A 12,346-nucleotide genomic window follows, 5' to 3' on the forward strand; every position below is an offset into this window, starting at 1 on the left:
GAGATAGGGAAGGGGATGAGGATCTGAAGGGCTGATGGTGAAAGACGGGACGGCGGGAGGGAAGGAACAGAGACTGCACCAAGAGGCCCGGCGGACGGCGCTGAGCGGGATTTCCTGCCCAGCCCCCATGCTGGGGCGCGCCAGACCTCTTGGGGGTCAGTGGTGGCGACGAAGGGCAAAGGTGAACAGCGGGTCTAGCCGAGGGGTCCTGAAACCGCAGACGTGCGGTGGGGCGGGGACAGGGGCGGTGGGCGCCGTTTGTCAGCCCTATTGACAGACGTGATGGGGTTTCCGTCCGTGATCAATGATTCTCATCTCCGGGCCGAATGAGCCGCGGGGCGCCCATCCATCCCCGTCAGCATTGCGCGGCGGCTGCCGCCCGAGGCCCCGCCCGTCCCCACCTCGGCCCCTGCCCAGCGCCTGCCCCGGTCCCACCTTGCCCCTGAGCAGGGCAGAGGCCTCGGACATGGAGAGTCTCGCCGGGCCCGAGTGCGCGGGCCGGGAGCCGGGAGCCCGGAGCCCGGAGCCCGGCGCCCCACGCCCTGCCCTGTTCCTCCTGGGCGCACAGACGCGGCCTCTCGGGAGTCCAGGGCCTGAGCCCCTCGACCCCCTCCGCCTCGTACCTGGGCCAGGGGCGTGTCCGGGGCGTGTCGGGGTGAAAGTCACCTTCGGTGCCCCCAGCTGGGCGGGAGGGGGCGCGCGGGGCGCGGCCGGGATTGGAGCGCCGCGGAGCCCCGCCCCCCGCCCGCGGAGTCAGACCCAACTTTCTCCCCCGCCCGCGCCCCGCCCCCAGCGCCGGCTCCGCGCCTCGCGCCCAGTCCGCGGGCCGCGCCGCCGCTCCCGCTGCTCCAGCCGCTCCCGCAGCCTGCCCGCCCGGAGCCCCGCGCCCCCAGGCCCAGCTCTCGCCTGCCCGGGACCCGCCCCGCCCGCCCCACGCAGCCGCCCGGGAAGATGCGGCTGCTCCCGGAATGGTTCCTCTTGCTCTTTGGCCCGTGGCTCCTTAGGAAGGTAAGGGTGGCAGGGCTGGGGCGAGGGCGCGGGGGTCCGGGACACGAAGGTCCCAGAGTGCGAGGGGCTCCGTGCGCCCGCCCCGCCCCCAGCTCCGAGCGTCCTAACTTTGCGCGGCGTGGGGGACGCGGACAGACAGACTGCCGGATTCAGGACGGGCGCTCTCCCAGCGCAAGTTGGCTGAGGCTTGGAGAGGGTGCCGGGCAGAGCCCCCGCTCGGAGCCGGCTTCAGGCGCAGCGGGGGAGGGGACGAAGCCCGACCCGCGAGTGCGCCAGACAGAGCGGGAGTGCGAGACAGACAGACAAGCCAGCAGGGTGTCAGCTTTGCCGTCTTTCCGCGCCAGCCTCGCTCGCCTTCCTCACTGTCTGTCTGTCCTTACACCCCTCCACCCTCTCCTTCCCATTTCTCTTCTCTGCACTTGTCACCATGCCAGGTGGGCTCTGTGCTGGGAGCATCCGTGGCCTGAGTACACGCGCACACACGGACTCAGGCAGACACGGCTGAACTTGGCTACAGCCTCATATCACATTTCCCACGGAGACACCATCTCCCCTGCACGACCTAACAGACACACCCCCTCTCGTGCCCCACTGAAGTGGGGGCTGTTTGGAAGGGGAGTCTCTCCTCCCATGCCCTCCCTCCTCCAACCCCACTCCAAGGCCTCTTTCCCTGAGGCTTTCAGGCGAAGACCCAGAGGCTAAGGCGACCCAGACTTGATCTGCCTCCTTCTGACTTGGAGGCTTCAACCCGCGTACATGGTGTGCTCATATGTGCTGGGTGGAGACCGTGGGTCACCATGTGCACCTGTGTCCAGGGAAGCCAGGCTTGGCTGTCCAGTACTGGGGACCAGGGTACATGTGTATACTGGTGTGGTGTGGTGGTGTTGGCTTTTCGTGAGTGAGTGCCAGTGCCTGCCTCACAGTGCAGCCATCTGTCTATGCCCCTGGTGTGTGCCCGCAATGGGGGGCTCAGTCCCCAGTCCCCCATTTTCCTACTACCAGCCTTACCTGCCCATGGCTTCCCTGTTTCCTGCACCCCAACTGTGACCTACCTAGTTTGGGGGCAGGCAGGTCCTTCCCCAAACCCTCACTCTCTGTAGCCCCAGCTCCTGTAGTCTGGAAGGGGTGTATTTCTCCCCTTAATACTGACACCCCTGCCTGCTCAGCCAAATTACACTCGGCAAACTCCAGCAGGGCAGGGGCTGCCCCAGTGAAGCTAACGCTAGAGCTCCCTGGCCCTCGCAGCCCCGCCTGGTGACCTTGAGGGGCTGGAAGGTAGGCAGAGGAGCCCCTCCATGCAAACTGCTTCCACTGGCAGGAGCTTCTTATGGACTTGCTGCCCAGCTCTGTCCTTAGTGGACTGGAGGGGGGGGGGTCTGTGCCCTACAACCCACCCACCCATGTGTGAAGGCCACCCATGTGTGTAGAGGTGGTAGGTATGGCACTCTCCTGCCCCTCCTTCCCACTTCCTCCCTCCTCATCTCCACTCTCCCTGGTAAATAAACTCCCCTGTGGACAGATCTGGTTTAATTTCCTTTGCCCCCTGAAGGGGAATGAAACATCTGGTGGAGACTCAAGGGAGAGTGAGCATGAGGATATGAGCGATGGGATCTATCTGAGTGTGTGTGAGAGCTGCAGCTGTGGGGCCTCCGTGCTGGAGTCAACAGGGAGAGTGGATCTGCTATTAGCCCAGCCTGTGTGCATGTGAGAATGTGTTTGCGTGTGTGTACACACTGCGGGTGTGTGAATATGTATAACTGCATGGGGAAGTGTGGGTAGAGGAGTGTTTGTGTGTCCAAATACCTGTGTGTGCTTCTGTGCACTTGTGAGTGTGGTGTGTGTGCATGTGTACCCCATGGTCCTCTGTATGCTGGGGCCCATGTGTTGTCTGTATGAGTCTCTGGGGTTTGTGAGTGTGCTTCTACGTGCCTGTGATTATGAGTCCATTTGAGCGTGGTATGAGATTGTGAGCCTCAGGTTGTGTTTATGTATCTGAGTGTGGCTTATGTGTTTGGGTGCTCAGGGGTGTCTTGGTGCCAGCACAGGGAGTGGGCAAACGATGAGGCTGATCCTGGGTAAGAGGCGGGTAGGGGACAGTTTACAGGGCAGCTCTTTGGCAACCCTAACCATGAGAGGCTGACACCTCTGCCTCTCCCGTCCTGCTTGCTCACCCTCCTCCGGGGTTCTCTCCCTTCCTCCTCACTCCAGGCTTCCCATCTCTCAGGGTCTGGGACTCCTGGCTTCTACTGCCTCTGGGGTTCTGGTCTCTCAGTCAGGGATTCTTCAGGGTCTTTCTCATAAAGTCTTTGACTCCTTTCCCTCCCTGTCTGTGTCTCCCCGACCCCTTGACAAAGCAGCTGCCTACTGGGAGAAGCAGCAGGCGATCAATAGTCACTAATCACTAATCACTAATCACTAATTAGCTGGGGAAGGGCAGGGGCGGGGCCCTATGGGACCCACGAGCTCTATCCCGCCTCAGGAAAGGATTAGGATGAGTCTCTGAGCTGGCTGGCCGAAGCCCCTCCGCCAGCGACCCCCTCCTGCCTCCACACCCTCCTCTGGCCCCCCAGCTAATCTCTGGCTGGGCCACTTAGGCATGCACAGCCTCAGCTAGGGCCCAGAGCTGCTGGCGGGGATTTGGGGGTAATCAGGGGCCGCAGCTGGGCCGGGGGACAGGGGAGGGGGCTGCTGTGACAGCTCCCTTGGGCCGGAGCCTGCAGTGGAAGCCTCACAGTCCTATTAGGAGCGGCAAGTGTCAGAAAGGAGAATTTAGAGTGTCAGGATTGGGATGGGTGAGAAGCTGGAGACCCAGGAAAGGGTAACCGGGGAGGAGGTGAGGTAATAAGGACCGAAGCAAGGCAAAGAGAGGTCAGGGAGGAGGTAATTGGAGAGGGACAACATAAACGTCTAAGGAAAGCAGGTAAGTGGGGGGGACCTCACAGAGGTCGGAGGAGTAATTGGCAAGGAGATGGGGAACTTTGGACCTAGCCCTGCAACTGAAGATGGGTGGAATCCGTGAGGGACAGGGCAAACAGAGAGGGGGCAGGGTCATAGGAGAGGGGTCCCAGGGCTCTGGCACAGGAGGGAGTCGCCGGGCGGGGGGTGGAAAGCAGCTGCCCAGTGGGGATGGGGAGCAGGCAGTGCTGCCTTGAGCGCTGGAAATTGGCGAGGCTCCCCCTCTCCCCTGCCTGCCCCTCCTCCACCTCCACCCCGCCCACTCCCCCTCAGGCTCCGGCTTCGGGAAATTACATCCCGGCTCCGCAGCTACCCCCAACCCCCACCGCGCCCCGGAGCCGGCGCCTTTATAGGCACATTTATTGCAATAATAAAGTGAGGCGCGGGGCGGGGGGCGGGGGGCAGCCGTTCCCGCGGGGACCGCGCTGGCTCTAGGAAGCAGGGAAATAAAATAAAATAAAATAAAATCAAAATTCAGATAACGGTGAGCCTTGCGAGGCATGCCGAGAGAAGGCAGTTAGGCGGGGTGTAGAGGGAGGGGGCATCCAGCCCAAGGGCAGAGCCCACCCCACCACCAGCCCCACCCCTCAGGCCATAGTAGGGTCTGGAAAGAGATGTCCCTGCCTGTCCTCTGTGCCTGTCCCTCCTCCCCCATCCCTGTCCGCATGCTGCTTCCTGGACTGTTCTGTAGCCCATCTTCATTCCTTTGGTCCTTACCCCATCCGCATCTCTGTCTCTGCCCCATGCCTGGCCACCATGTCTGATCTCCCCATCCCGGTCCCCAGGCCTATCCTTACCGCATCCTCGTCTCTGTACCCTACATCTATGCCTGCCGGGCCCCAATCCCAGTCCCCCTCTATCTGTGTCTCAGTCCTCACCACAGGCTGTCCTGTCCACCCCAGCTCTGTCCTCACCCACACCTCTGTCCCTGGCTCCCAGCCAGACTCCAGCGGCCTCAGCTGCGGCACCCCTGCCTCTTCCTAGGCGCAGGGGCTCAGCATGCTCTTTTCTCCCTTCCCTAGCCCAGGCCTGGACTATCCCTTTCCCAACTACAGGGTACTGTCCCCTCCCCGGGTCAGATCTTGGGAGTATCCCACCTGACCCAGGCGGCAGGGGAGAAGCAACCGGCCAGTCTGGAGGCCCAGGGGAGGTGCACCCTGCAGTGCAGCTGGGGGGGGCTGACAGCCTGATCCTCCCCCTACTCCCAGCAGTCTCATCCCCAAGAGCCACTCCCGAAGTGGAGTTTGTTGCCCCCAGCAGCAGGAGGCCACCTCAACTCCCGGAAGGTGCGAATGTGCGTGGGCCCGCTGCCTGGGGGCAAAGTGCTCCTGGTACAGCTCCCGCTGGCATGGGCCTGGAGAAGCCTGCCGAACCCCCCAGCTGCCGGGCACCTCCGCCCCGCCCCCGCGCCAACAGTGGAGCGGGCCTCTCCCCTCCACAAATGTCACCGCGCCCAATTAGCTTAATTAAGCCAGCCAGCTCTGGAGCAAAGGGGACCCCTCCTCGGACAACATCCTGCTCCCACCCTCAGCCATGGAGGTGGGCGACGAGAGCTCTGTGCAGAGAGGAGCTCCTTACCACCTGCCTTCCCCCCTCCCCTACCTCCCCTCATGCTGCTGGAGACAGACAGCCTGAAGGACTCCAGAGAGAACCACAGACAGAAAGAGGGAGGAAATCAGAATTGCGAGAGGAGGAAATTTGAGGCAGAGACAGTGAGAAAAGAGACTGAGTGACAAAAGAGACTGAGAGAATGGGGGGAGAGGGAGGGAGGGGGGGAGAGAGAGAGAGAGAGAGAGAGAGAGAGAGAGAGAGAGAGAGAGAGAGAGATGGAAAAACGGTGAGAGCGCAAGAGAGGGAGAGAGAGCGAGAGCAATCTACGGAGCCAGAGGGAGGATTTTATTTTATTTTATTCCATGTTCCCATTTCTCGGCTCGTTTCCTCGCAGACTCTCGCCCCTCCCTGTTCGAGCTCCCCCACAAGGTCGCTTCGGCCAGCCAGCCGTGCTCCCCCAACTCTTCCTTTTTATCTTGGCCATCTACAGCAGCGGGTAGGGATGGGAGTGCCCAAAGCCAGGGGATTCACCAGGATCAGAGAAGCACAGAGGGCAATTTGTCTGAGATCAGAGATGGGGGTGACACCCAGGCACCTCTCCTTACCCTGCTGAAGCTCCTCCCCTCCCCCACCCCTGCCAGGTAGGAGTCACTGGCCTGAATCGCCCCAGCCAGGTTCTGACTGGGTACAGGACATAGGGGTGCTTGGGTGTGCTGGGAGGGGATAGCTTGGAGGCATTTGGAGTTACAGCATCAGATGGCATGGGGATGGGGGGACCTGGGTGGCTGGGCTTCTGGAAAGAACAGTGGTTGGATGAGATTAGGGATCAGAGTTCAAACGGCCCTCCCTCTGGCTTTCCCAGGAAACCTAACTCCCCTCCCCCGGTGCCTTCTCCCAGGCTCAGGCCCTGTCCTTTCCAAGCCCACTTCTGGAGCCTCTTCTACCTCCCACTGTACCCTGAGACCCCTTCTTCCACCCCCTCGAAGGCCCACCCTCCAGGTGTTAGCTGCCAGCTTAAGCCTGTCTGTCGGAGTCGATCATTCTTGCCATCCCCGCCCCCTCACCTGGGCTGGGAGGAGGGATGGATGGGAGGGGGAATGAGGGGGGCGATAAATATGTATGACGAGCGGGTGGCGGCAGCATTAATAACCCGGGATCGCAGCGCAGCAGGGACAACAGGCGATGGAGATTCTAGCCCAGCAGCTTGGCTCTGCTGTTCCTGTCCCCGGTGACACAGAGTATGTACACATGGGTGTGGGCAAACAGAGGGGGGCACCCATGCCTTCTGGCTCCTTACCTACCCACAGCACAGCCTGTGGGCCAGTGTGGGACACCTCCCCAGAGATCACTCAGATACAATTGACATGCACACACATCCCGTGCCTATCGGAACATGGCGAGACCACACTTGTTCTGTGACTACGGATACACCCCCTTTAGAAAGAGCTTGACACTTGGGCAGAGGATGACAGGGGCTCACACAGGAAAGGTGACACCTCCAGACAGCCACACAGCCACCCTCAGACCACTGTACACAGCCATACAGCCAACCCAGACACACAACCACACCAGGCACGTGCGTGCATGCGCGTGCGCGCGCACACACACACACACACACACTGCCAATCCAGGCACATACACACAGTCACCACCGATTTACACAACAGACATGCAGCCACGACCGGCAGCCACACACACACAGCCTCCTCAGACCCATATGTGTGGACATCCAGACACACAGCCACCACAGCCACACACACGTACAGGCCACACACACACAACCCTTTGGGGCTAACGGAGACACCAGCACCCCAGGCTGACACATGTGGTACGCCTCCCCCCACCCCCAGGGACCTGTGCACAGTCAGGGCCACAGCACGAGGCAGTGGCGGCTAGCTCAAGCTGACTGACACCCTCTGACATGCAGCTCCTCTCCCGCCCGCCCCGCTCCCTGGAGCAGCATCTCCATATTTCTTCCTCTCACTTCCTTTCTGTCTCCTTCACTCCCGGCCACCACCCCCTGCCCCCACCCCAGATAATTGATGGCCCAGGCCTGGCCTGGCGCTCCTGCCTCTCGATCCATCTTGTCCTGGAGCCCGTGCTGTCTCTGAGATCAGCGGCCATCTGAGACACACAGAATGGTGGGATCGGGCGGGGGCTCCTCGGCCCCCCTGGAGCCCAGAGAAAAAACAGCCAGGTGGCCTCGACCAGTGCTGGAGCACTGGGGACTGGGAGAGACAGTTGGACTTTCGTCCTCTGCTCAACTGGTTCCCAGCACCCACTCCTCGCAGGCCAGTTGGGGCTGAAGTTTACCCTGCCTGAGCTTGGGATTCTCCTGGTCTCTAAGGTCTTGGAGCCTCTTTTCTATTTTTTCTTTCTTTTCCTTCTTTTTTTTTTTTTTTTTTTTTTTTGAGAGGGAGTCTTCCTCTGTTGCCCAGGCTGGAGTGCAATGGTGTGATGTCCACTCACTGCAACCTCCACTTACCTGGTTCAAATCATTCAGCCTCCCCAGCCTCCCCAGTAGCTGGGACTACAGGCATGGGACACCACGCCCAGTTGATTTTTGTATTTTTGCTAGAGATGACGTTTTGCCATGTTGGTCAAGCTGGTCTCAAACTCCTGACCTCAGATGATCCACCCACCTAGCCTTCCACAGTCCTGGAATTTACAGGCTTGAGCCACCGTGCCCAGCCAGAGTCTCTCTCTCTTTTTTTTTTTTTAGACGGAGTTTCGCTCTTGTTACCCAGGCTAGAGTGCAATGGCACGATCTCGGCTCACCGCAACCTCCGCCTCCTGGGTTCAGGCAATTCTCCTGCCTCAGCCTCCTGAGTAGCTGGGATTACAGGCACGCGCCACCATGCCCAGCTAATTTTTTGTAGTTTTAGTAGAGACAGGGTTTCACCATGTTGACCAGGATGGTCTCGATCTCTTGACCTCGTGATTCACCCGCCTCGGCCTCTCAAAGTGCCGGGATTACAGGCATGAGCCACCGCGCCGGGCCAGAGTTTCTTTCTTGATGCTGGATGTTAACGTGGTCTCAGGCTCCCGGGCTCATTACTGGAACCAACCAGGGATGGGGCTAGGAAAGAGCAGCCGGGAGCCAGAGCTCCACTCCCTCCTCACGTTCTTACTGGCTTTGGATTTTTGGCTCCCATTGGAGCCCTGTGGGCACACAAAGATTATTGACGTCATTTCACAGACGTACAAACTGAGGCCCAGAGAGATGGAGGGACTTGGCCAAAACCACATAGCTTGAAAGGGCTGCAGGTCTCCTCCAAGGCACACTCCCTGCCCCCGGCGAGACTGCGTGGTTCCATTTGGTCTCCTAGCGGCTGTGGAAAGGCGCTGGCCTGAGTAGGGCTCTGACGGGATGGCAGGGGACAAACCCAGCGTCTCTCCTCTTTCTTCGTGCACAGGCTGTCAATGCCCAGATACCAGAATCCGGAAGGCCGCAGTACCTGGAGCTGCGCCCCGCTGCGGCGGCAGCAGGTGCTCCGGGCCAGCAGCTGCCAGAGCCGAGGTCTTCCGACGGCCTAGGCGCCGGCCGCCCCTGGAGCTGGGCCTGGCCGACCAACCACACGGGGGCGCTGGCCCGGGCGGGGGCAGCCGGGGCGTTGCCCGCGCAGCGCACCAAGAGGAAGCCGTCCATCAAGGCGGCCCGCGCCAAAAAGATCTTCGGCTGGGGGGACTTCTACTTTCGGGTGCATACTCTCAAGTTTTCACTGCTGGTGACCGGCAAGATCGTGGACCATGTGAACGGTACCTTCAGTGTGTATTTCCGCCACAACTCGTCCAGCCTGGGCAATCTCAGTGTCAGCATTGTGCCGCCCTCCAAGCGTGTCGAGTTCGGGGGAGTCTGGCTGCCCGGGCCTGCCCCCCACCCTCTGCAGTCTACGCTCGCCCTGGAGGGGGTGCTTCCTGGGCTGGGGCCCCCGCTGGGGATAGCGGCGGCAGGGCCGGGGATTGGGGGCTCCCTCGGGGGCGCACTGGCGGGGCCGCTTGGGGGCGCGCTGGGAGTGCCAGGGGCCAAAGAGTCGCGCGCTTTCAATTGCCACGTGGAGTATGAGAAGACAAACCGCGCGCGCAAGCACCGCCCGTGCCTGTACGACCCATCGCAGGTGTGCTTCACCGAGCACACGCAGAGCCAGGCCGCCTGGCTCTGTGCCAAGCCCTTCAAAGTCATCTGTATCTTCGTTTCTTTCCTCAGCTTTGACTACAAACTGGTGCAGAAGGTGTGCCCAGATTATAACTTCCAGAGTGAGCACCCCTACTTCGGATAGCGCCCCTCTCCAGCCCCAGCCCCAGCCCCGAGACTCCTGCCAAATCCCAGCCTCACAAGGTGGGAACCCCCACCCCGCTCCCCGTGTTCTGCCACTCCCTTGGCCCCACTTCTTCCACTCTGGGGGTGGAGGGGAACGGCCCTCTCGGGACCCTCAGCTAGCGTGGGTGCCCTTTACCTTATGTGGAGTGCCCAAGAGGCTGGGGCAACCCCCTCCAATACACCCCAAAATGAAAGGGGTAAGAGTGCAGCCCCAGAATAGGCGGGGCTTGGAGGTGGTCCCAATGTCCCCTAGGTCCACACTGAGTCCCTTTTTCATCCTCGGCGCTAGGCTGGGCACTCCCTTTCCCCCCGCAGCTTTAATAACTCCTGGCCTGGCACCCTCAACCCGCCCTGACTTTCCCATCCCCCAGCACTTTGTCCTGCCCCACCCTGCCCACCTAAGACTGTAAAGGCCTAAAAACCCCGGCCTGTCCTCCCACCTTTCTGCCTGCTATATGCCTGTCCCGGTTTCCTCCAAACCCCGTTAGGGTAGTGGAAGCAGAACTCCTGGGCTGAGGCGCTGGCCCGGCCCGGCCCCTACCCGCCTCCCTCCAGTCAGTCCCTGCAGTCCAGCTCCACCCGCCCTCTCCAACTGCTTCCTCTCGGTGATATTTTTTCTACGCCAAAACAGACGAGAAAGGGAACAAAATAAAGTGAAATCCAATACGCGCCTGTGTGAGACCTTTGTAGGGAATGGGGATGTGGTGTGGGCGTCTGTCTGGTAGAGACCTGGCCAGGGCCTTCTCCCTCAGCGGCTCGTGGGGAAACCAAGGCAAAGCCTGACAGAGCTAACAACCTTGGAAGCCACCAAAGACCGGATCAAAGAGAGCTCAGGGTTACCCTCGGTGTAGGAGCCCGCCTGAGGTTGGGATTCTCCTCCCTGAGGTGGGCGAAGGGAAGCTGCAGCAGGTGAGATGGAGATGAGACCCAAGTGGGGATCATCAGCGAACTATTTGGGACGATGTGGGGAAGGAATTGCAAGACCTTGAATGGGATGGAGACGCAGGGAGTGTCCGCGGAGCGCTGACAACGTGCTAAGCTCCGCGGGGCCGGCGGGAGGTGGCAGGTTGGGAGGGGGGGGAACGGTGTTCACAGCATCTGGAGTCATCGATCTTCCTTTTCCTTCCTAATTTCGTGGGCGCTGAGTTTGCAGACGGATGAGGGAGGGAGGGAGGGAGCTTTGGGATGAGGGGGTGGGGGAAGGGGCCAGCGCCGGTTTGGAAGGCGGGGCCCGTCGCCGCTACTTGCCGCCTGCAAACGCAGCCCTCTTTAGCCAAATGCCCACCCTCCCCCAACCCCTGCCTCCGGCTTCTTCCTGCAGCCGAGGCTGCTAATTTTATCCGCCCCCAACCCTGGCCTGGGCGTTAATTGGCTGCGGCTTCATTAGCGGTTCTCAGCTCAGCCGCCCCCCTCCCCTAGGGACCCCTAGCTGGAGGAGGGAGGGGGTGCGGACAAGCTGAGGCACCGAGAAACTCCTCACCTTTGCCTTGAGTCCAGGGTCAGGATGCCCACTGGGAGGGCAGTGTTCCCCAGGGGCTTGCCCACTGGCTGCAGCCTGAAACTGAGTCAGAAACCGGGTCTGACCCAGACATATCTGGGAGTGAAAAGTCAGTAAGCAGAAAATAAATATCTGCTGGCTGGCTGGATAGAGGAATAACAGGGTCAACTGAAGAGAGCAGGGAGATGGGGAATGGTTCTGGAGCCGAGACTGGCGAGAAGCAGAAGAACCCAGAAGTCTCCTAACACCAGGCTTATTGCTGGAAACACCTGAGAAAAGCCGAGCCTAGAGTGGCAGGGAAGGAGAGTCCAGCTGAGGAGGCATTTCTAAGGCCTGGTATGAGAGCCAGGTGGGGATGGCTGGAATTCGCAAATTAGCCCATCTGGGCCTTAGTTTCTTCACTTGTAAAGCCACAGTAAATAGTGTGTGGTGGGGATTCATTGAGGCTTTTCTTGTGAACATTTGCTGTGATGGATTGTTATCTCCTCTTCCTCTGCCTTTTCCAAGGCATCTCCTCCTCTTCCTCCTCCTCCTCTACCTCATACATCTGGGCATCTGAGAGCAGGGTAAGGTGCCCCTGCTTGTCATTGTCACATTTTGTTACCTGTTCACCTCGTGGTATCCCAGCAGCCAGCAAGCTCTTCATATATCTCCAGGGGTATGGCATGCTTGGCATAGAGTAAGAGCTCAATCTGTCTGTTGAATGAATAACTTTGCTACATAAGGCAATGATTCTCAAAACCACTGGTTGTCTGTCCAAGAGCAGTGATGTTTACAACTAATTGATCACAACCAGTTACAGGTTTCTTTGTTCCTCCTTCACTCCCACTGCTTCACTAGCCTTTAAAAAACTATTTTTGGGGCCGTGCGCGGTGGCTCACGCCTGTAATCCAAGCACTTTGGAGGCCAAGGTGGGCGGATCACCTGAGGTTGGGAGTTCAAGACCAGCCTGACCAACATTGTGAAACCCGGTCTTTAAAAATAAAAATAAAAAACAATTTTTTTTTTTTTTT

The 12,346-nt window shown here is 60.0% G+C and overlaps 1 protein-coding gene across 1 annotated transcript; it reads left to right on the plus strand.

Moving 5' to 3' along the window:
* The first annotated feature begins 797 nt into the window (after positions 1-797).
* NXPH4 (neurexophilin 4) lies at positions 798-10,502 on the plus strand. Its single transcript, XM_017536170.2, has 2 exons — positions 798-1,008; positions 8,931-10,502. Exons 1-2 carry the CDS (start codon positions 952-954, stop codon positions 9,792-9,794), a joined length of 921 nt encoding a protein of 306 aa, XP_017391659.1. The 5' UTR covers positions 798-951; the 3' UTR covers positions 9,795-10,502.
* The last annotated feature ends 1,844 nt before the right edge of the window (positions 10,503-12,346 follow it).

Source organism: Cebus imitator, unplaced genomic scaffold (assembly GCF_001604975.1).
Source record: "Cebus imitator isolate Cc_AM_T3 unplaced genomic scaffold, Cebus_imitator-1.0 Scaffold96, whole genome shotgun sequence".
NCBI lineage: Eukaryota > Metazoa > Chordata > Mammalia > Primates > Cebidae > Cebus > Cebus imitator.